General features: G+C 40.2%; 1 protein-coding gene across 11 annotated transcripts in view; it reads right to left on the reverse strand.

Annotated features, from left to right (window-relative positions):
• The window catches only part of CYRIB (CYFIP related Rac1 interactor B), a 131,264-nt gene that overhangs the window by 7,810 nt on the left and 97,715 nt on the right, over window positions 1-25,739 (reverse strand). For all 11 annotated transcript variants that reach the window (XM_037048548.1, XM_037048554.1, XM_037048551.1 and 8 more), the window contains 7 exons: window positions 18,874-18,995; window positions 13,103-13,208; window positions 6,141-6,277; window positions 5,028-5,105; window positions 2,704-2,820; window positions 1,568-1,647; window positions 213-339 (listed from right to left, as the gene is read on the reverse strand). In XM_037048548.1, coding sequence (XP_036904443.1) covers window positions 213-339; window positions 1,568-1,647; window positions 2,704-2,820; window positions 5,028-5,105; window positions 6,141-6,277; window positions 13,103-13,208; window positions 18,874-18,995 — 767 coding nt within the window. The remainder of the gene's footprint in view (window positions 1-212; window positions 340-1,567; window positions 1,648-2,703; window positions 2,821-5,027; window positions 5,106-6,140; window positions 6,278-13,102; window positions 13,209-18,873; window positions 18,996-25,739) is intronic.

The following is a 25,739-nucleotide window of genomic DNA, read 5'->3' on the forward strand; positions in this document are numbered from 1 at the left end:
TACTCTCAGAGATAATACAGTTACCCTTCGCCAGTCTACCCCACCTGTAGACAGGCTCTAAGAAACACTGCACGGGCAGGAGACCAAAATCCACCACGACCACAGACTGCCACCCTGACCTCGGGGACAGAGAGTGGCCTGCCAGTTCTAACAACAGTCTCTGCCCTTCAGTCAAGGAAACGGTCGGGAAGTACATAAAACAAGTAACTTACATCAATTTTTGAAGTTTTGGCAAATGCTCCCACTGGATGTACGTGGTCATAGAGTATTATGACGCCCACCATTACCCTCAAGCAGAATGACACTGTCTCTTCGTTTGTAAATCTGCTTCTGTACTCCCTGGAGGGCAGAAAGGACATGGACCGATGAGCACACCACACATTAATGAGCTGACTCAACTCTCAAGCTGATGCTGGAAGAGAAACCTGTTAATCTCCAAAACAACTGCAAACATTAAGCCACCCTCCTGCATTCAATGGGGTCCGTAGACATGAGGTGGTAAGGACCGGTCGGCACTTGCATATTATGGCCTCTGTATGCACCTCAGTGTATGACCCATTCTGCTAGCAGAAATCAGACTACTCTAGAGAAATGCAAAGTAGCCCCAAAGTAAACGTCTGGGAACGGGTGCTTTGTAAAGGTTGTTATCACCAATAGGATGAAAAAAAGTCACTCGCTAAAGAGCAAGGGTGCCTGCTAATTTGCACTAAACACATTAACTATATCACTGGAATTTGATTTTCTAAGATTTGGTCATATTATTCACGCGTCAGAAATAGGAGGCAGAAGTCTGCCTCTGCAGAAGGCAGCCTGCACAGGAGCCAGAACAGAGAAGCAGGATGAAGACACCCAGGCACATGGGCGGGGTCGGTCCCCTCATTTCCCAGGGCCTCAGTCTCCTAAATGAGGAGGAGGAGGACGATGACGAGGATTCATAGCTACCCTCTTGCTTCCTAAGGTTTTCCAATAAGACAGTGTACACGACAGTGCTTTGGAAAACCAGAAGCTCCACAAAAACAGAAGTTCTCTGGTGCAGCCATATATACTTCAGGGACCCAGGGTGGAGGCTCTGCCTGTGACAGGAAAGCCAGCCAGACAACACTGTGGCAGACATCATAAAGGGCTCGAGAGAGGGGGAGGAGCCGCCCAGAGGAGAATCCGGATCCAAGGTGAAAAAAATGAAGACTGGGAACTAACACTGAGAGAAAGGGCTATATAGAAGAATGAGGCACGATTCTTTACTGAAAAGGAAGACTTTCTGAAAAGCAAACAAAGAGCTTTAAAACTCTTCCCCTACCTGCCCTGCCCCTCCCCCCCAAAAAGGACCGCAACATCCACACTATGAAAAGTGTAAGTTAGTCTGACTGGTCTGAGGCACCTGAAAATCAACTGGACTTCACACTTAATCAAAAGTTACATTAAGCTGCCAAGTAATTCTAATTCTATTCATATATTAACATTGGTTACCTGGGATATACTTAATTTTCACCTTCCAAATACAACCTATGCATATCTGGATAACCATTTCACAGGACTGTGAAAGTCAGAAAGACCAGCTGATACTCACGGTGTTTCCAGCATGACTCTGCACACACTAGCCATGGTGCTTAGACAGTCTGTGGTGTTTTCTATCGGTAAATTTTTATTCTGTCAATGTGTACAGGGAACAAAAGAAGTAAAAGTGACAGAAAGTTAGTATGTAAGTACAAGTTAAAACCTAGCATAACATCAAAAATTAGCAACTTTAAAATCTGGTTCCTACGCTTACTTTTGTACAAACAACGCACTCCATTCTAGGCACTGCTCTGAGCTCTGGAGACACAGCTCCAAGCTCGGCAGCCAAGACTGCTGCCCCGACTGGCACTGGGCACCGACGCTGCGGCCGAGTGGAGACCACCTCGGCATGCAGACAGGAGGGGCGTGGAGGCAGGAGGTATGTGGGTCTCACCCCCACTGCACAGGGAAGTCACTGGAAACATTTTAAGCTGAGGAGGAAGGGAATGTGGTTTATGGTTTATGATTACTCGGCTCCTCTTTGGAGAAAGGACTCTACTGGGCAAGAGTGGAACAAAGAAGAACAGTCAGAAGAGGAACGACGTGATCCAGGTGAGCGTGGGGCGCTCATGCGGAGGTGCAAGACAGGGATTCGGTTTTCAGACTCAGCACATATTGGGGGGAGAGAGCCACTAAGACTGTCTGATGGAGTGGACGCAGCAGGTGAGATGAAGAAGGGGCTTTAGGGTAATAGGCCGTAAGTTATTTGCTTGTACAGGCAGACCTTAGACATACTGTGGGTTTGGTTCCAGACCGCAATAAAGCGAGTCATAATCCTCTGGCTGGTGAAACGTCTTATCTTCAATTTGTGAAAAACGCAGCCTTTGCGAGGTGCAGTAAAGTGAAGCATGATAAAATGAGGCCTGCCTGTCCGTGGTTCTATCAACTGAGACAGGAGAGCCTGGGGGCAGGGCAGGCCTGGGGAAGGGACCACACCACCACTGAGGGGTGGACTACACCTGCAGCAGGAGGCTGCGAATAGGCAGGTTCACACACCACAGGTGGGCCTCGGCAGAGGGGCCAGCACTCAGTGGACACCCCTGGGAGTCCACCAGCTCAGAGACGGCCTTCAACACCACCGACTGACTGTAATCATTGTGTCCGCCGACGGGCAACCACTACCCACCCAAGCTCCCCGGCAATGCTTACCTCTGACACAAATTTTGTTGTGGCATCACTTAAGGTTTTCAGCATTGGGGTTGCTTCAGCATAAAACAAAGACATTCGATTTGCCAATTCATTATTCACTTCGTTTTCCCCTTCTGCCTGTGTGGAAAATAAGAGCATCTGATGATATCAGTTCATAAATTATTAAATACTATCTCATTTATAAAAGTCAAATGCCTGCCTCATTAATGTTTGCTAAATTAATCTAATACATACTCCTAAGATATGTTTTCGACCCTCAAGTAGTCTTAAAAATAGAAAGATTAAAAATGGCATTAAGCCATTTTTTAAAAAGATAACCTCTTTAAAAGTACAGGTCAGGGCAAAAGTAGGTTTACAATGTTCATATGGAAAATAATACAATAATTAATAAGTAATAATACAAGAATAAACTCTGTGTTTCATGTACTCATAACTGTGAATTTGCTTTTGCCTCACCCTGTAATTTAAATATTAAGCAATGAAATAAAACATTGACAGGCTGCCTTCTGTGTACCAGGGATGATTCCCAAGGCTCAGGAGGACGGGAAGAGGACCATGACATTGCACCTGCCCGCACTGGTAACACAAGCATCCACAGTGACATGCTAAGAGGTGACGACAGCAAAGGGGGAAGGGGAGACCAAGTCGAACTGGAAGACTCTCAGACAGGCTCCCAGAAGAGTTCAGCCTTTGCCGGTGACGATGGGCAGGTACACAGTCAGCTGGAGGAGAAGAGCGTGTGTTCTAATGACTTAGTTCCATGTAACTCAGTGTAGTCGGTGTAATAAGGGGCAGCAACTGGTGAAAGACAAGGTTAGAAAGGTGGGGGTCGGACTGCAGAGGGCCTTAAATGCTGCCAGACCTTTTGTCTGTGACGGTAAACCACTTAAAGCATCAGAAGAAAGGAACGATGAGTAGGTCAATTTTCTAAAGAAAGTTAACGAATGATAGCGGGCAGACTGTACCAAGAGGAAAGACTGTAGGTCAGCAAATGAATTCTACTGCTATAGAATGATCACCAGAGAGAGGCCGAGAATTAGGCTTTCAAGAGGAATGGAACAGGAAGATTTCAGAGACACTTCACTTGAAAAGGATTAAAGTTACTTATAACTTTGGATGGTGAAAGACAGTACAAGGTGATTTTAAGGTCTTTGGCCTTGAGTGATGGCAGGATGAATATAATAGAGAATTAAGTGTTTTGCTTGTGTTTTATTTTACATGGTAGGTATAAGGAAGACAGAAGATGAAGTAAGTCTCATAGTAGGAACTGGACTATGCAGAATCTGACTGACACAAAAAACAGATGCCTGATGGAAAAGAAGTCTTTCCTCACACTCAAGGATTGTCTTGGGAACAACCACATCACAAAATATTGAGTCAATGAAAAGGAAAAAAGAGAATGGTACTCCTTTGGCATTTTTCCTAACCTCTTGTGTCACTCAGCCCTCTTACATACTCATATTTGTTTTTTTAAAGATTTTATTTATTTATTTTTACACAGAAGAGAAGGGAGGGAGAAAGAGAGGGAGCAAAACATCACGGTGTGGTTGCCTCTCGAGGGCTCTCTACCGGGAACCGGCCTGCAACCCAGGCATGTGCCCCGACTGGGAAACAAACCATGACTCTTTGGTTCGCAGGCCAGCGCTCAATCCACTGAGCCACACCAGCCAGGGCTATAATATTTCTTAATTAAACTATCTACTAGAGGTTAGACTGAGCCTAGAAATTTCTCTATTTTCCATCCAATACAGGCCCTCAAAATACCTAGAGGAAAAGATAATATTTTCTTCATAGTTAAGGTTTTACTAAGCAGCTTAGATGAGAAGTCAAGAGACTACAAGCCTAAACGGACCAGAGCAGATACCATGCCGGCCAAGAAACAGGCACCGAAGAAGTGCCCCAAGCCCACGACCTTGCTGTCCCCTCTTGCCAACATTAGTCCTTTCTGTCCCAGGCCAACTTCTCTCCAGGAGTCTTCCATTCCAAGAACACAGGAGCAAAATACTCCAAATCACTGATTCACAAACCGTTATGCCAGTAAGATGATGATACATAGAGAGGTCTGGTAAATATCAATGTTATATACACAAAAATAATGTTCTTGAAGTAGTCATAGGAATTGAAATGAAAAAGTGGAGTTAAAAACACTATATGGTTGCTACATTTTGCTCTTTCTTCCCTCAGCTGTGGTTGCCCACCATTACTAACTTAATTACTAGCTTTAACTTTACCAGAATGAATGAGCAAATGAATGAACACATGGACAAACTGAACAAATTGAGAGATGAGTTATTGCCACCCCCTAATTCACAGCACTGACTTACTGGGACATTGTTAATCCTCATCCGACTCAGCGTTCTTCTATAGTAGCTGAAGTCATTCTGTATGGCAGGGTTTGTCATCTGAAGAAGACAGTGATGACAGAAAAATGTGTTACATATAAATGACACTGTAAAAATTAAGTGAAAAATCTACTAAATACAGTTTTAACTATGAAATAAATTTCCAATTTGCAATAACATTTGAATGACTAAAACTGGTATTGCCAAGATGGCCTTTTACACTTAGTTATGTTAATACTTTACTAGTCCTTACTGAACATGTAAAACTGTACACCCCTCTTAGGCATAGTCAGTACATTCCCCTTCATCTTTTCCATTACTTCACAAAATACACGAAAAGGTGATTTGCCCAAAATTGGTATTACCAAATACAGAAAAAGAAGAAATCTATAGGCATTTGCTTTAGAATTACAACAAAAGTATGTACACCTGGCCAACAGGACACTCTTTGCACAGACTAAGATTTTACATCTAAGTCATTTGGGCTCTGAGAGCCCAAATAATAATCATTTTATTATTAATCATTAATAACAGTGAACAGTTCTCTCTGATGCAATCACAAAATGCTGAAGCTGGGAACCCAGCTCTCCCATTTCCTAGACCAGGTGACTGAGGCCCTGAGAAGTCAAAGGACCTGGCCATGCCGCAGGCTCCTGTGACAAGGCCCCCGGTGGGGCTCAGGTCTGCCCGATAGGAGACCCAGTGCATGTTTCTACGCACGCACTCCTCTCACAGGGAAGGTAGGTAGGTAGGTAAACAGGTACACTGGAGATGGGGCAGGAGGGCGTTTCGATGTTTTTATGTAAAAGTAAGTTGAGATAAACTGGGGGTGAGCAGAAAAGGAAAAATATCACAAAGGTCAATACTGTTGTTTAAGACATATTTTTTAAATGAAGTTAAATGAAGACTGAATTGGGCAATTTGCTATGTATATAGCAAAAGGCCTACCATAATTTTTAAACCCAGTTTTCCATTTTTGCTAAAGACCACCGGAGATCATTCAAATACGTTTTACAGCATGGCCCCCAGGCAGTTCGTCCTGTGCTCACTCGAAGACTCGTGATTTTCCTACAGTCAGGCGGCAGGAAACCCTACCTTGAGTTCGTCAAACCGGAGTGTGAAATGAAGGATCTCTGCGAACTGTTTGGCGAGAGCCTGCTCTCGCTCGAGATGCTGTGTGGGGGAGTACGGGGTGCTCGTCAAGGCTCCCAGAAGGCCTCGTAACGCCGTTTCTAAAACAAGAAGGATTGAAATATTGCTTGTATTTCCTGGTATTTGTAAATTAGAAAGTGAACAATTTAGAAATGTTATGATTTCAATTTCCATAAGCTACCATATTTATTACATATAATGCACACTCTTTTGCCCAAATTTTTGGAGGAGAAATAAGACTGTGCATTATACATAGATAGTACTAATTCTATATGTACATAAATGTTTTTAATTGTTTAAAATTTCTTGTACCTTGTATTTATTGTATTTTGTAATTATTTGACACATAAAATTTCTTGTACCATGATATGTTCAAAAATAAATGCTAAAATTCCTTTATAATACAAAAAACAAGTATCTAAATATAAATAAATAAATAAATAATTGGATTTAAAAATTAAAACGAAAGATCTTTTTTCATGAAAGTTTAGGCCATAAACATGGGTGCACATCACACACAGCAAAATATAGTAATTTCTCTTTAAAACCCAGATTATCTAAATACAATCACTCAAATTGAATACTGTATAACAGAACAAAAACCGGCCCTGGCTGGTGTGACCCAGTGGATTGAGAATGGGCCTGCAAACCAAGGGGTGTGGGTTAGATTCCCAGTCGGGGCACATGCCTGGGTTGGGGGACTGGCCCCCAGTAAGGGGTGTGCAAGAGGCAACCACACACTGATGTTTCTCTCCCTCTTTCTCCTTCCCTTCCCCTCTCTCTAAAAAAATAAACAAAGAAAATCTTTAAAAAAACAAATAAACCTTAGAGACTAAATTCAATTTTGTATTCTATAAACTCAAATTCAAAATAATGCAAATGATAACTGAATTAAATATCAGGATCAAAGGGCTTATTTTACACTTATACTTACCATTCTACACTATAAGTTATTTTACACTATACTTACCACTCTACACTACAACTTATTTTACACTACACTTACCATTCTATACTATAACTTATTTTACACTACACTTACCATTCTACACGATAACTTATTTTACACTATACTTACCATTCTACAACGCTGACTTTATGAAATGGTAATTGCTACCCACAGCTAAGGCATTTCTACACCAGCGCTGTGTCCCCACAGTCAAATCTGTGCATGGCTACGAGTCAGTGACCAACTTCAATGACCAGTCAATGACCATACTTTGAATATGCTGTTAATCTATAAAAAGAAGCTGCTTTCTTTCAGCTACTGAAGGAAATAAGCTTCCTGAGTTTCTTAAGAATTTAGCATATCAGGATGATAATATCAACATTCTATTTCATTACATTAAGTAAAATGGTCCCTTTAAAGTAAGTGCCACTTTGGAATGCCAAGCTAAGTACTGTGTTTAAAGTGGCAATAACGATATTTCATTCAAAAAAGTTACAGAAATCAAAATAATTTAGTAACATTACAAAACCAGAAAACAATGCTAGATCCTATTCAGAAAAAATAGCTTACGGAGCCAGATGGTGATCTGACATTAATGAATAAGTGTCAGGTTAATAAACAAATATTTCTTAATGATAATAAATTCATGTCAGATCAACCGTTAACTTAAAAAAATAGTAGTTTGACTATTCATGAAGACCTAACTGTAAGCCAACCGAGTCTCTCACTCAAATTCCACCAGTAATTACGACAAGGGTATTACAGATGGATGAGCTAAGTTACAAAGACATTAGACCCCGAGGGTGTAACTATAAATGCCAAGTGTTTCTGACTACAGCCCTATTCTTTCGACCATAATAAGTTGTCTCTCAAATAAAGCAACACTCTACCTAGCCTTCGGTAACCTCATAAAATATTAGTCTCCTAATTACTATCATCATATGTACTTTCTATGTGTCTATTATGTGATAGGTACTGGGCTAGACACTTTATAGATATTATCTGTCATCCACGCAATAACTCCAAATGGCAGTTACTATCCTTTTTTTATATAGTCAGTCACTAACTCTCTACAATACTTCAGGCACTGGGGAAACAGATGACACAGACATACCTCCTTCTTATGGACACACACAGCCTGCCCACACAGAGAAAGGAAAGAGACATTACCATAGTCTGCTGTGCGCTAAGAAACACGCAGTGTAATGGAAAGGTATAAAAATGGGACCTCCTGGTTCAAGGGTCGGAAAAGACCTCCCTGAGGAAGTAACACCTGGGCTGAGACTGGAGTGTCCACTGGGGAGGAGTGAGAGTTTGCAAACAGGGCAGGGAGCCAGAGCGTGGCAGACTACACAAAGTGCAAGACCAACACAGGTGGACAGACAGCACGTGGAGCAGAGTAATTCAGAGCACAACGGCACACGTATAATGTGTGCGCCACAGGAGGCATTTGGTAAAACCAGTTTTGGGCAGCCCTGGGAAACTACTGAAGCAGGAGAGTGATACCATCAGATTAGAATTTAAATTCTCCACTTCATCCGCAGTGTGGAGAATGGACTGTGGGCCTATGGGCAGCTTATAGAGCTGCAATGTGAATGTGAAAATCAATGACAAGGAATCACATTTTCTGGCTACTTTAAAAAATGGTTTATTTCACCCTGAATGGTATGTCTCAGTGTCCCGCAAATGGAAAGCATGCTGGTCCGACTTCCAGTCAGGGCATGTGCCTGGGTTGCAGGCCAGGTCCCTGGTTAGGGTCGTGCAGGAGGCAACGGATCAATGTTTCTTTCTTGCATCAATGTTTCTCTCCTCTTTCTCCCTCCCTTCTCCTCTCTCAAAAAATAAATAAATATTTCTTTTAAAAATGGTTTATTTCTTCCAAGATTCATTCCATGTGTCAGCATTAATGTAAATGAAAAGCAAAGTTTCAGAGATATAAAAACAGAAAAAACTATTTTAAAAAAATACACACCAATACCGAAATAGGACCATTGGCCCTGGTCAAGTAGCTCAGTTGGTTGGAGAGAGTCATCCTGATATTCCAAGGTTGTGGGTTCGATCCCCGATCAGAGCACATATAAGAGTCAACCAATACATGCATAACTAAGTGGAAACGAATCAATCTCTCTCTCTCTCTCTCTCTCCCCCTTCTTCTCTAAAAACATTAGGTAAATTTTTTTAAAAAAGGACTGCCACCAAAAAATTTTGCATTTCCTAGATTTTATCAAGTCTCAGGGTTAATATTAGCATTCAAAGCACTCTACCACTTTGAGGGATAGGAGACCTCCTCTGCAAGGGGTGGACTCGGGTCACCTGGCTGAGCTGGGACGGCCAGTGCCCTTAGAGAACTTCTGACCATGGATGGCTGGAGTCCTCAACAGATCTACTGTAAAGGGGACACTCAGGATGACAAGGCTACTTATCTGCCTTTGAAGCAGCCAGATTAGCCTTTGCCCTGGGTTCCTCTACTGACAAAAGAAAGATCTCCTGGCCTCAACATCCAGCATCGAGAGAGGAGTCAAAGACACGGGATTCTAGAAGGCGACCCAGGCCTCTAGCTGAGTTAGGAGGAAAGGGAGGTCAAAGGAGGGATGACCTAAGGACTGTCTCTCCAATGAAAGTCCTGAGACAAAACCACAGAGCTATGATTCTTAGAAAAGGTAGATGACAAAGAAAAAATTAATGGACTACTAAGCCCTAAATTCTAGAAGAAATTAGCTGGCAGAACAGTGCAAAAGTCAAAACTATATAAAAGGTTGGTAAGAAAGAAATTGACTGGGAGAAATAACAAATACAGATCAGTCCATTAGTCCACAAGGCAGAGCGTGAAGATAATCAACGTGCTGGCGAGGACAGGGAGGCCTATGCCAAAAGTTCTTCTTGAGGGACAAGAGCCACTTATTCTCACCAACTGCCATCCATCTGCTATCACAGAGCACACTGAATCCTCAGAAAGGAACCCAAAGGATGTGGGCTGTGGGGGATTTCAAACAGCCAAGAGACATGACCAAATTATTGGTCACTTTGGGACCCCTGATAGATTTTGGTAAATTTAGCCCTGTGAAAAGGAGTCAACACACAGGAAAAAGTCACTCACTATGACTCCTGAAGATGGTCCCTATAAACAGCCTCTTTCAAGGTCTCTGGACCAGGAGGGAGAAAGACAGAGGAGAGACAAAGCAGTTTGTCTACAGTCTGATTCCATAACCCTCCACCAGGTTCCATCCCAACCAGAAAGGCCTCAGACTAAAACACGCAAGAACAGGGTATTTCCCAGACCAGCAAGGTTAAGCTCTCTTAGCAAAGCTCGGCATCTTCCCAGTTGGTTGAGTGATCCCTTCCCTGTCCCTCCATAAACATGCAAACCAGGAAGGGGTCAGGGCCCTGCTTCTGGCACACACCCCATGAAGTGTCGGGAGTGCTCGGGCCAGGCCACCCTCTCCTTGGCATGGAAAGATCCTGCAGGAAATGTTCCTCTGTTGGCTGCGTGGTGCTCCATGAGCTGTCTGGGGTTGTCTACCCTCATCTCTGGCTCAACAGTAAGACAGGAAGAGAAGAGACAAGAGACAAGAGACCTTAACGGATTATAAACCAGAGGACTCAACAGACTGAAGGTCCAGACATACTAAAACTCAGCCTAATTTATGTGACGCGGCCAAGACCACACAGCTAATAAGCAAACACCAGAATTCAAACATAAGCTGTTATGCCACCAAAGCCCAATATCCACTTATTGCTTCTCCTAAATACCCAACACATATCGCAGATATGTGTACTCATTAATGCATCACTCACTCATTCGACAAACATCAGCTCCTATCACATGCAAGCAGGGATCTGCATCCTATGTAAGCAAGGAAACTGGAAATATTACTAGCCAGGTTATCGGGCAAGAGATGAGTGTAAGCCCTCAGATCGTAAATTGGTACTGTGCTCACAACTTTACGAAGGCCCCCAGGGCACAGTGGGGAAGGTTCAAGGTGTTCACAGCACAGCATAGAAGCCGACAGCTCTCTGCCATTTCCTGTGCTGCTGCCCGCCTTTGCTGAAGGCGAACACGGCACCCAGGAAGGAACACATGCCAGTGCCCGGACTTGATCCCAGGAGTTAAGGTACAAGAACACATGTAAGCCTGGCTGTTTTGGCCTATTTTACAGTTATTCTTTTTTTTGCTGGCAACTGCTAAGAGATCAAAATGAGCTTTGGTAGGACCAGAGCACCATCTAAAGCAATCCAAGCATAAATGCAGCAGAAACTCGCTGCGCAAAAAGCCCGGACATGTGTAGGCACCAAGATAACCATGATTAAAAGACCAAAGCTAGTGGCCTGGGGCCACCAGGCTATAGGCCATGTCGCTACTGGACTGAGAGACCAATGGTGTGAAAGAACTGACTGTTGTGCTTGGGAAAATAAATTACAGTTCTTATTTCTAGTGGAAAAGGATAATCTATAGAATACTTCTATCTCAACTATTATTTATCTGTACACTTAACAGTGTATATATACTGCGTCTAAAGAAAAACAGTGATTCTTTTACTTTTTAAAAACATAGGCATTTTTAAAAAAACTTCAAGTTTAAAGCAAAAGTTGCAAACATAAACGGCCGAGTAACTAATATGAAACATGAAAAGTAAGATATAAAAAACCGGGAAGCAACAGGAACCTCTTGCAAACCAGGAAGCCCATGCCCTAACCATGAACAGAAATGGTCTGTCACTCAGCTCTGGCCAACTGAGATGCAGATCAGTGGATCGCCTGGTGCTTAGCCAACTGATTTCATCAAATAACTGGAGACTTGAAAACAACACAACACGAATAACTATCAATTTTTAAACTTGGCAACCAATGAAGAATTTTTTAAAAACTATGGGCCAAACAAATCACACCTCAGGTCTAAATGTAGCGTAGGAGCTCTGGTTTGATGCCTATCTTACAATATGGTTTTCTTACCCAAATTGCATGTATTCTTTTAAAATACATCATGTGTTTGTAAGATTCAAAACTATATAAAATATGTGTCAAGAAATTAAATGTAACCCTGGCTGGCGTAGCTCAATGGATTGAGCTCGGGCTGCGAACCAAAGGGTCACCGGTTCGATTCCCAGTCAGGGCACATGCCTGGGTTCCAGGTCAGGTTTCCACTGGGGGTCATGTGAGAGGCAACCACACATTGATGTTTCTCTCCATCTCTTTCTCCCTCACTTCCCCTCTCTCTAAATAATAAAAATCTTTTTAAAATAAATACAAATAAAAATAAAAAAGAAATTAAATGTAAATGTTTCCAATGTGTGACATACCTACACTGCTCCTCCTCTAGGCCCACAATTTCCAACAGAAAAGCCCTCCCAAGGTACATCTTTCAAAGGACACAAGTGCCTCAATGCCTCACTCTCGCCTCTGCCTCCTCCTCCAAGAAAGGGAAGCCTACGTCGCTCACACGGTACACTGAAGGCACAGATCTGATCTCGCAATTACTTTTCCCGTGCAAGGGAAAAAGCAATGGTTTTTGATTCTTTTTGCTTTAATAACTGTGGGTATAGCATTAGCTTCCTAGTTTCCCACTTGTACAGTTTTAGATAAATAAACTCATCATAATCAGCAATGGTTTTAGCAACACCAAAATCTAAATAATCCAGAGGCCTCTGGATCTGTTCCTTTGTGCGTGGAAAAGGATCTGCTATGGAAATGAACAAAATTCCACCAAGTGGTTTCTCATACAAGCTCCCTTAAACTGTAATGAAATCGGAGATTTCCTTGTGTAAATTATAATCTGTCGAGGGGAACAGTGTAAACCAAGACCTAGGTTTATGCTATGATCTTACGGTCTAACAAGCTTGTTTCATGTACGTAACATTCATTTAGCAATGTGAACATAAAATACTCTAAATCACTTCCAGAGTTGTCAATAAATGTCTTTTTCACTAGGGAAGTCATAATTAAAAAACTTTCAACTTACCTAACCTCTGAGAAAACTCATAAAATTTCTTTAATTTGCCTACTAGTGGGACAACAGCACCCCATGCCTTCTCTTGTAACTTCTCATCAGCTGGATGCTGGATGGCCTTCAAAATCCAAAGGAAAAAATAGTTAGACTTCCAAAAACCACAACAGTATTATTTTAACATTAAAATAAAGGTTTCAGCAAATGTCAGAAGCCGTAGTATAACGTATAAAATACAAAATAACGGACCCAAGAATGCCGAGAACGGGTCTTCTCAACTCCCTGGACACCTGAAGCCTATCGTCACACCCTTCCAGTCACTCTCATGGTGGACACGGCTGTGACGGACTAAGAGATGACACAGGGTAGGTGTGTTCCACACCGCGCACCTTGGTACATCCTAGAGCCTCCAAAAGAAACCATGTTTTATTATTTCCCATGTCACAGACAGGCTTTCTTAGCAGTTCTTCCTCAAACAACTATTTTAGTGGAATAAAAAGAAGCCAAAAAGGTAACAAATGAAATAAGACGTCACCTCTGGAACAAGGGCACAAAACTTCCAATAATTCAACGTCCAGGGCCCATCCTAACTTTAAGAAACCCACCAAACACTCAAGAACCCAAATCAACCTGAAATGCGCGACTCAAAAATCGTTGTGCTTATCCCCTACAACAAAAGCATCACACTGGAACCCAGGTTTTCTCAGGTTTTCCTGAATAGGAAGGCACAGCTAGTTTCGAATCTGAAAGTGCAGGAAATAAACTACAATTTACAGACTCTATAAGGTGAATATGCTTTTTTTCTATGCCCAGTCTTTCAAACCACTAGGCAATCTTTTGTGAATACAGAGGCTTATTCCAAAAGAAACATATTTTCTTACTTTCATCTTTATGGAACGTAATGCTTTTCACAACATCCTGGTTTGTTTGTTTTCTCTGACATCTTCAAACAAGCTAAACATGCCATCTGAAAACTGAAACTCATAACCCAGACGGAGGGATGGGGCTACCTATGAACATTACCAGGAGGTCCTGACATGTTTAGATTTCCCCAAGGCAACAGTATTCTAACTCCATCTTCAACAAAACCAAAATACAGTAATGCAAAATAAAATCAAACCGGATAAATTTAGAAGATGCTCTTGAATAACTCAGCTGTGAACTAAATAAATGGTCTATAGCTATACATCATTTAAGCAATTTACTTTATAATTTATAAGCTGTCACTACACTCAAATTTTCTTGATTTTTTAATATTAAATTTTAAGAACAATGTTTAAACACAACAGGAATCTGAAGTACATGGGACTAACCAGAAATATTTTTATGTTAAAAAATATTGATGTTACAATAGGTAACAATCTTCATTTTCTTCTTTTAAAAGATTTTAGTTTTTTAAAGAGGGGAAGGGAGGGAGAAAGAAAGGAAGAGAAACATCAATGTGTGGTTGCCTCTCGAGCACCCCCCACTGGGGACCTGGCCTGCAACCCAGGCAGTGCCCTGACTGGGAATCACAATAGGGACCCTTTGATTCACAGTCCTGTGCTCAGTCCACTGAGCCACACCAGCGAGCGCCAATCTTTATTTTATATTATGTTAATGTGAATATTTCAAAGGGACTGCAATAGTATCCTGCTGTATATGAAAAATCCTTTCACCCTCAAGCTCAGTCTCAGCAGTGTTTTATAGCAAGAAGTGAAAATTTGTTTATTTTTACTTATTATTCAGGAAATGAGCAAACATACATTTTTAATTTGTTTTCTTCTCTTGAGAAGCCTCTCCAACTTTTCTTACAAGGATCTAAAAAGGATTTTCTAAACATACTCATTCTCATAATATCCAATGCTTTAGCAAGTGTCACCTATTCTCGTAACTTAGTAAACAATTTCCCTGCCTTTCCAGGACTCAGAAGTGAAGACAATGGCTGATCTTTTTAAAAAAATATTTTATTTATTTATTCTTAGAGAGAGAGGAAGGGAAGAAAGAGAAACATCAATGTGTGGTTGCCTCTCATGTGCCACCCACTGGGGACCTGGCCTGCAACCCAGGCATGTGCCCTGACTGGGAATCGAACCAGCAACGCTTTGCTTCACAGGCCTGTGCTCAATCCACTCAGCTACACCAGCCAGGGCACAATGGCTGCTCTCTTATGACGGCATCTTATGGTTCCCCGTATAATTCTGATTCTGCCTCCTTCCATATCAGTGTGGCTGCCGTTAGAGAATGTCTGGCACAGCAGCAATCCAGCCCAACACGCCAACGGATGCTTCGAAAATGTCCATGGTAAGGTCATCAGGGATGGGGCACTCTAACTCCCAGATAATCAAAACATTAGGAGAGTTTTTATTTCCATTTCCAATGGTTTATCCTAGAGAATAAATTTTGTTTACTTTAATAGATTCTATCTTAAATCAAATGTTATTCTATTTAGAGTGCTGTGAAGAAAACGTGATTTTAAACAATGCATGTAAATTCCCTTTCATTGCCATGGGAATAGGGTAAACTCTCAGTCTGGGCTCCACGAGTCAGGTAGGGGCTGTGCTCTTCCACGCACGAGTGACCTCACTTTAATCCCAGAATTACTCTGAGCTGCTTCCACATTTCTGCTACCCTGAACACGGTGGCCATAAAAGTTTTCACATTAATCTTTCTCATTGAATGACAGCCTTTTGGACAGTATTTTCAAAAATGTAGGATTCTGCTGCAAGAATACAAACAATTTTATAGGTTTTATTTTATACACTGCCTAACTGACCTCCAAAAAGACAACCATTTTACAATACCACTTGCATTGAGATTACCTGTTTCTTCATAAACAACCAATATTGAGCTTCTATCAGTGTATTACTGTATTTAGTAAAACTTCTCGACGGTGATGTGCACTTATTAGTGAGTGGAAACATTTTTCAATTGTCAGGGCTTTTTCATAGGTAGAACGCTTGTTCTAGGAATTCTACTAAGACCTCATACTGATCTTTGAGGGTTATGTTGGCTGCATCTGTTGTTTACATATTTGGCATATAGACAGCTTTTAGTTACACCTTCCTTTCTCAGTTTAAATCATTTGTCTACTATTCAGAAATATTTTCTGCTTACTTACAGTTAAACCCAAATAACAACATACATTTCTCAGTGAACATTTCTTCAACTCTTTAATAGTTACACATTTCCCCTCCATTTACAGATGATTTAAATGCTCATTTTTAAAGACTTTTCTAGCTTACATTTTTTACTGACCTATTTCTCTGCCTTTAATTCCTTTACCTAACAGTTTAATTATTGTTCCCTTATAATAAGTCTCAGAGCCAGGACAGGGGAGTCTCCTTTCACTGATTATTACTCCCCTCCTGATATCTTAGCATCCTCCAGTATTATTTTCCTATATAAACTCTTTCTAAAACTTTGAGACATTTATTTGCTTCCCCACATTCCAACTGCGGAACGCTGGGAGAGAGCTCCTCGGGACCACACAGGCTACTAACGGCTACGCACGCACCCTACGGCGGGCTTCCATCTGTGGTCGCAGTGCTCAGGTTTAACAGCCCACGAGCCCTCTTTCAAATGACCAAGTGTAAGCTTTTGTATTATTTTACCCCCTTCTAGAACACTACAACCAAATCCTTTTAATCTTATTTATTTATTTTGAGAAAGAGGGGAAGGCTGGTAGAAAGAGAGGGAGAGAAACATCGATGAGAGAGAAACATCCACTGATTGCCTCTTGCACGGGCCCAACCGGGGACTGGCTCGAAGCCCAGGCCTGTGCCCTGACCAGGAACCAACCCGTGAGCTTCTGCTTCTTGGTTGACACTCAACCAACCAAGCCTCGCTGGTCAGGGCTGCCAATGAATCTAAATATACATTCAATTACGTCAACAGAAGACTCTGGGGAAAACACTTCCTATAGAGAAACAGAGTAACCCTTCCACTTGGGAAGTTTTTAAAAATCCTAAGAGTTCTATCCTCAGGACAAAAAATCAAATAGGTAATGATACTTTTTCTTTATTGTTAACAAAGACAACTGTAACCAGTTGATAAGAATTCAGTTATAAAACAAATTTTAAATAAGTCTAATGATATACCACTGATGAACAATTTAAAATAAACTGCAGCACTAATAATAATTAACAGAGAGAAACCATGAAGCAGTTTTAGAACAATTTGTGAATTGATTGCTATGATCTGTAGGGAAAAAATATCTTATCAATTAGTAAATTAGGATCCTGCTTAACCATTTAAATCTTCCACCTCAATGATACTTCATTTTTCAAAGTATGTTTAAATGTTCAGAGATCTTGAACTTCACAGGAGTGGTTACATGCCTGCATTAACTGAACTCAAAGTCACATGGAAGAGGATGACAGTGGCGAAGCCCTGTGCCGGTGCTGACAACACAAACATAAGCAAGAATCAGGTTCCCTGCCCCCTCAAGCTGGAGGTTCAATAGTAGAAAGAAAAACATCAAACATCGATGTTTCATCTCTAAAAAGTGATGGTTACCACAAAAGAAACATGTGCCAAGTACTGAGGTAAAGGAGAAAGGGGAAGAAGGGGACCACTGATTACAAAGAAGGGGAGGAACAGAACTGAACAGGAAAAGAAAAAAGGAAGGGCATATTCCACACAAAAACAAAGGCAGGGAAGCGTACATGTGCCAGACGTTCCAGAAACAAGCAGTGTGGCGCACAAGAGGTAGAAAACAGAATCCACATTATCTGTAATCTCCCTCAGTTAATGACATCACCAACCACTAATCTTACTTAGAAACCATGAAATCACTTCACTCTCTCTCTTCCTTCATGTTAAATATCCAGTCAATCACCAAAACCAGTGGGCAATTTAAAATTGCTAAAACATTTCTTGAATTGTCATCGTCTAGTGCCAGCACTTAGCTCTGCCTTCACTCGTACTCCAAATGCACTAGAGGAACGGAGCTGGGTGTGGACGGCACAACAGCAGACTGATCCTTGACGGCCTGTGCACTATCAGTTACAAAGAATGGCAGAAACAAAGGGCGGGGATGAAGACACACAGTGTGGGATATGCCACACTGCAAGAAACGTGGTAAAGAGAAAAGGCAGCGCCGAGGCTTCTCCCGGTAGTACGGGACCGCTGAGTAGGTGTGTGTGCTGCAAGGGAAAAGTCAATGAAAGGGAAAACACAGAGGACGTAATTCAGAGAAGAAATAATCAGAAGAGTCACGTCCCAGAGAAGGATGGAGAACAAAGGTAGAGAAGTTAGCCTCGGTAGCGGGGGGTAGAGAGACACTGCTTCTTCTGAAAAACAGAAGCAGAAAAAGAGATGAATGGAAAGAAACCTGGATAAATTCAGAGGTTTGGGAGAAGAAAGTTGAGGGAGACCACACTGAGTATTTGCTCTGTGGTGTAAAGTCATCACACAGATTTGGAGGAGTCCACACCTCAAGGACGATTTCAGCGTTTCCCTAGGAAACTTAGGAGGAGCAGAAAAAACAGTCCGGCAGGACAGAAGCCCAAGAAAGGTATGTTCTCTCCTCCCCTCCAAAAAAAGTACCAATAGTCCCCCATGGACACAGTAAATTTCAGGAGTGAGAGCAACAAGTAGAACAAATAAAATTTTCTTTTCTACACATGGATCCCATATTTTGCAGAACACTGTCCTGCTTTCGCTCTTATATCTTGCAACCACTTTTGAAATAATGCCAAGTGATCTTCCTTTAAATACAATACTTAGGAGGCAAGAGAGAATCCTAAAGCATAGAAACCCACAGAGATTAAAAAGAGGGAAACAGCAAGTTTCAGCTAATTTACCTCTCGTATTTCATGGCCGGCTCCTCTGTACGACTGCAAGTCCTCCAAGATGCCTTCTGCATCTTTCAATACTACATTCACCTGATTATAAATTTCCTTCTCAGACTCTGTGGGCTGGGCATCTACATAGCAGGAAAGCACAAGAAAATTCAAAGTCACATGATTTTTTTAGTACACATATAACTCTAAGCAACCCAAATTTCTAAAGATGATTACTGTTTTATTCAACGTTAACTCTGCACTTCTTAAAAAGGACGGATAATTTTTCATGCTTCTACACTTGAATAGCTAGCCACAAGTTTGTTAATATCACAAAGAAGCAAGGGAGCACCAAACATTACCACTTATTTTGGTTACAGATCACGACCTGGTGTATTAAGTGCACTTGAGAATTGTAATTTGAAATTTAAATTGTGATAGCATTAATAATCATCTTTCTTTATATTCATCACTATCAGTAATGACTATCAAGTGATAAGTAATGATCTATTTTAATGTAACAGAAATGAGCGGCCTACTAATATCTTCCTAATCTATGGTGTAAAACTGAAACAACTTTATTCTACTATAAAGTTCATTTTAATGACTGAATTTTGATATAAAAACTGTTTTAAAAGAATAGTTCTTAGAATCTCCCCTTTTCTAGGGACCACCTTAAATTCTGTACTGAAGAACTTCTCTGTTGATGGACAAAAGGTCAAAATTCCTTCACAGGAGTTCAAATTATGACACTGTTCCAGAATGCATGGGCCGCTGGAAAACTAGATGCCTTAAGCTACAGACAGCACTGTCATTTCAATTTTATAATACTAAGGCAAAAACTGAGTTCCTACCTCCTTAAAAATCAGTGAGGGACAAATGAAGAAAGAATTCTAGTTATGAAAAGCCTGATGAGGAACACAGACAGATGGGCATCTCCGCCACCTGCAGTGTCAGCCACAGAACATATGTTCATGTGACTGTATCCAGATCTCTCTCTGCTAGACTGTAGGTAACAGAAACTGTTTTTAATAGCATGGTCATTTGTTTCTCTAAGGATAAATCATTTTTATTTAACACATACTTTTAGCTGGGGGATGCACACTCTGTGAGGAAACTGAGTTTTTTCTTAAATCTTTCCAATTAGGCCACGCTACTATAGGTAAGGCATAAAGCACTTAAAATGATAAACATCATAATTACCATAATGTTTTAGAGGAAATTGTGCTGGTAGAATTTCTCCATGCTAAAATTTTCTCTTATGAGGGTGAGGAGGCAGCCCAAATTCATCATATGAATTAAGAGTAGTTCTGATGAATCTTCTTTACCAATCATATAAAACTAGTACCTTAAGTTTTCTGACCCATGCCACCTCCCCACAACACACAGTGATCTATTTATTCCTTTCCTCAGAAAATTTAAGGACACTTAGTTCACATATAAAACCAGGACTCCAGACGCCTAAAACACTGTAACTTTACTTGGCACTTAGAGCAAGTCATAATTCAACTCCACCTATTAAACCTGCCAACTACTCAAGAACACGCCACATTTTTTAAAATCAGCAATTACAGTACCGAATTTTAATTTCAGCACACTTAACACAGTACCACAGAAACAATAATAAAGTAACATTTACATGCAAAGCCAAATGAAGAATTTGTGTTCACATATCTGTACCCTTATATTTCAAATTTCTTTTCATAATCATGTACTTTTTGAAGGAAAATAATATGACAAAATAATTACATAAGAGTAGCCAATTAAAGAGTCTGTGACCAAAGCTACAGAGGTATTACTAGGAGCAAATACTGATATTATAGCTAAATGATATTTTAAAAATCAGAATTTGTCATTTAGCAGTAATATCCTCTCATATTTAGCCAGACCATATTCTCCAAAGTAACGGTTAGACACGCTTTTAAAAAAGGACACCTCATAACTTTTATACTTACACCAGGTGCAGTAGAGAAAAATACGTTTTACATGCAAAAACAGCAGTTGTGTACATTTGCATATGGACTGTGAAACTACAGACATATACATCAAGTAGACATGTATCGGCTTCAGTTCATGAAGAGGGAATTCATGACAAAGGACGATATTTTGACCTTCATATATCAAAAGGTATTTATGAAGTTTGCAGATACTAAACTATGTATTGTCGGTGTAGTAACTAGTTGTTAAGAGAAAAACGTGACACTGAGACTTTACATACAAAGAAACATTATCAAGTAGAGAGATTTAAATAGACCTTGAAAGTGATTAACATTCTTTAAAGATTTAATAAACGACAAGAAACTTAAAGATTTCTGTTTCCCCTAAGGGTGGAAAAAATACCCAGCACCACACTGATTAAACATCTTTAGACCGTCACAGGAAAGTCACATTTATAATTTTGAAAGCTGCCGAAGACTGCTGAAGAGATGAGGACAAACAGAAAACAGCAGACAGGTAAGCACGACGTTACTGACAGCAAGTCATGCAACGGGGTGACATACTAGGGAGAGGGCAAGACTCAATAAAAGAAAGCATTTGTTCAAAAAGTGGTATCATATAATGCACCCAAGACTTGTCACTTTGATTTTTCATAGCAAATAATGAAAAGTTTTATTAGTTGAAGAAAAAAACCTACCACTCAGCTAATAAGAGGACATTCATCTGACTGCTTTAAAAGAACGTACCCACCCCGGAGAGCAGGCGCAATGGTTGCTCACCAGGCTCACCGAAAAGCGACTCAAGGGACATTACAGCACGGTTCAGTTGCTTATTGTTTGAAGGCAAATTTAAATGTTTAAATAATTTCACACCACTTTCCTATAAAAGAGTCACTAAAAATAGTTGCTAAAATTGAAGTTGTTATGGTACAAAGGAGGCAATGATGGGCTACAAAAGAAGAAAGTAAAAAGCAAATCATAAAAATTATAATTGTAGTAAGGGCTCTATGTGCTTTAAGCTTGCATTCATTCATTCAATAAATATTTACACTCCATCCCCATCAATTTCATCAAGGCAGGAACCTCAATGCACAGTACACACCACTGTATGGTAGGTGTAAACTCGGGACCTTGCTTCTCTGTGATGCAGATTTGCTGAGTGAACGAAAGGGACTGAGATGGTAGATAGAAATATGGCTCCAGCCTGGCTTAAAGGACATCACTGTGCATTTTTATCTTTGAACAAATAAAATCCTACACCACTTTAGAAAAAAACCTATGGGAAAATGCCACCAGAATAAAAATATTTAAAAGTGCAGGGTTAAAGCAATGGAAAATACACACGAGGTAAAATGGAAAATAAAGTTGTTAGACCAAAAAAATGGGTATTGATATCTTTCAAAGATGGACAAACAGGCAACATAAAAGACACAAGAATGAGAGGAAATGTATGACTAAATGGAAAGGCACTAAAACAATCAGAGAAAGTGAGATTCTATTTCTCATTTACAAATGCCCACCTATATTCACTCTCCTACTCTGATCTATCTGAAGACAAGTAAATCAAGATTAACTAACGGATACTGAACACTATCATTTATAAAGCACTATTCTAAGGTCGGAAGAGACATAAATACAAATAAAAGTCTCCCTCCTCCTAAGAACCACAATTTAGTGAACTAAATATATAGGGGAGCAAAAGTGGGATTACCGTTGTGATACAATAATTAATAAATTATAATACAAGAATAAACCCTGTGTTTTGCGTACAACGGTAAACCTACTTTGCCCAACCCTCTATACTACTTACTCAGGCGAGTGACTTGTCATTAGCACAAGCAATAACTTAAGTATCATTATAAAATAAGAAATTCCAAGAACCAGAAGAAGCTACACATGCCCCAATTCAGTGCTTTTCATGTACACTGTCATTAGCAGAAGTGCTGCCAAATTTTATGGGCAAATTGGAGCCTGTATGTTAACTGAGACATTTTTTAAATGAAATCTTCTCATATAGGTATAACTTGTTTTTTAAAAAATGACCCTCTTTCTAGTACAAGAACAGGTAACAGTATGTTTTAATGAACACAGATTGTCATTTCATGCCTCTGTACATGTTCCTTCTACAATGTCCTTCACTAAATTGTCTGAAACATTCTAACGCTCGCTCTACAACTCAACTCAAATATACCATCAGAACGTCCACCATGATGCCCAAGCTACTCACTGCTAGGTACAGTTAATCCCTTCCCGATCTGTACCTGGAATGTAAATTATGTAAAGAATATTATTAATTTGCATTTCTATCTATTTTACTAGACTGAGAACTCTGCAAAGGCAGAGGTTGTATCTTCATTACCTAGATCGCCAGCACCTACTTGCTGGTGCACAGGAGGCAAGCTACAAATGTACACCAAACCAAAGTGAAGAACAGCACATGTGTGCACATGCAGACATTAAGGGAGTGATGCTTTACAATAAAGACAGAGTCTTTATTTTGTAAACTACAGGCCTCCACTGAATCATGTCTAAAAAGTACTGGAATGGCTCACTTGTATACAGCTTGATGCAAAATGCCAGTATGTCTATCTGTATGAAACTATTTCTATAGTTGTCCAACCATGAGGGGCAGTGAGCTAGATTTAACCAATCAGAATGATGGAAATAGTAAACCTAAACTACTCCAGTAGCCTGAACATTACTGTTCATCTAGAAATAAACAATATAGTACTAAATACTTTATTTAATAAAAGAATGTAGCTTTATTCTCTGTAATCATAAGGAACTGGCATTGTAGAAGGAACATTGTAGAAGGAATCAATGACGCTGACCAAAACAGTTTAAAAGAGAACCCATCTGATGGGCTAAGGTCACTCTGGTAGCCAAATCATAAGGTAAACTTACAAATGCAAATTTCCAAAAAGAAGATGAATGAGAGAGAAAATTGATGAAGAAAACTCTAAAGTTAGAACCCAAAGGAAACTTATTTAAACATCTAAATAAGAAGTAACAGCAGGCCCTAGCTGGGTAGCTCAGCTGGTTGGAGCACTACCCCCATGTATCAAAGGGCTGCAGGCTCAATTCCCATTCAGGGCACACACCTACACTGCAGGTTTGATCCCTAATCAGGGTTCGTATGAGAGGCAACCTCTCAATGTTTCTCTCACATCGATGTTTCTCTTTCTCTCTCTCTCAAATCGATAAACATATCCTCGGGTGAGGATTAAAAAAATAACAACAAGCAAAAACTCTGGCTTAGTATATAGTGTATTTTCACGAATTTTCCTTTATAGTAANGGAGCACTACCCCCATGTATCAAAGGGCTGCAGGCTCAATTCCCATTCAGAGCACACACCTACGCTGCAGGTTTGATCCCTAATCAGGGTCCGTATGAGAGGCAACCTCTCAATGTTTCTCTCACATCGATGTTTCTCTTTCTCTCTCTCTCAAATCGATAAACATATCCTCGGGTGAGGATTAAAAAAATAATAACAAGCAAAAACTCTGGCTTAGTATATAGTGTATTTTCACGAATTTTCCTTTATAGTAAGTATACCAGTTAGTGCCAAACCCAAAGTCCTACATTGGCTGATACAGGCAACAAAACCGTTCCCTAATTTACACTGCCTTAAAAAGTTAACGCTTCACATGTAGCTCTTCCTTATTGGTAATTGATATTGTTAGCAATTCTAACCTTTTGCTGCCACTAAGTTAGCTTTTTAAATTTTAAAGGTAATGGTCCAAACCCACCCCATATTAGAAAACCAAGACCGAATAATATTTTAAACACTACAGTAAATCCATGCCTCTCACTTGACCACAACACAATGCTGGGTTTGTAAACAGATCAAGTGCCAAGTCTTGAACAAGATCTTGACTGTATCAGAGCCAAGATTCTGCAAATGTAAGAAATTTGAGACAGAGTAAAAGGAGACAGAATAGCAGAAAAATACACAAGACCAAGTTTGAAACAGATGCAAATAAACTAAAATACAGCTTTAATGTAAGTTGCCTCATCTGAAAGAATAACCTTCAAGTCAGCAATCTGCTCAACATCCGGAAGCTGATTAAAATTCATGCTAAACATGCACTTAAAATAGCCTTGTTAAATTGTTGAGAAGGGTCAAGAAAACCAGTACTTGTTTAACTACATGTTCCCCTAAAAGCCCAACAATTTATTACGGTCCCGATATTGACATTACTACTCTTTTGTTAGCCTGCACACGGTACCCAAACTACTTACAGAACATTGATAGGAATGCAAGGAAAGTAGGAAAATATCAGAGACCACAAATTATTCCATAAAATGCGGAAAAGCTATAAACTAATGTGTTTGTATGAACTATCCTGGTTTAAGGAAAAAAATATACAAATTATTCATGGAGTAGAATTAACTGCACAGTATCACATACACTAAATTGAGGTTGATGAAAAATGCAATGACTCTCTGAGAAGTTAAGGGATTCGTTTATTTTGTTTTTAAAATACGGAAAAGGTCTTAAATTTTAAGTATTTAAAAATCTGCTCAAAAGTTTTAACCTCAGGTGATAATTCAAGGGATGACATGATTTAGTCTAAGGCTATCTCTTCACCCTTTCCTAACAATTTTCTAACGATCAGTTAAAATAGCAACATTCACACTAAAACACCAATTCAATGTAATATTTCTTGATTTGACAACCAGACAGGCCAAAGCAATACTGGCAGCCAAGGAAGCAAAAGCTGGTCAGCACGCGTGGGGCCGATGACACTTACCTGCCACCCTCGCAACACAACAGGTCATGCAACACAGAGCAAACAGAAGGCAAATTACTTAAAGGTCTGTGAACCCATTATTTTTCTTTTTATTTAGAGTTAGAAAAAAATTCACTCCTGAAATAAATACATATGAATTTAACTTTTCAAATTAATTATGTGCAAAGATTAAATAATTAAGGTTCACACTTACC

This window comes from Sturnira hondurensis, unplaced genomic scaffold (genome assembly GCF_014824575.4).
Source record: "Sturnira hondurensis isolate 20B ecotype Veracruz unplaced genomic scaffold, ASM1482457v3 Scaffold0006413, whole genome shotgun sequence".
In the NCBI taxonomy this organism is placed as follows: Eukaryota; Metazoa; Chordata; class Mammalia; order Chiroptera; family Phyllostomidae; genus Sturnira; species Sturnira hondurensis.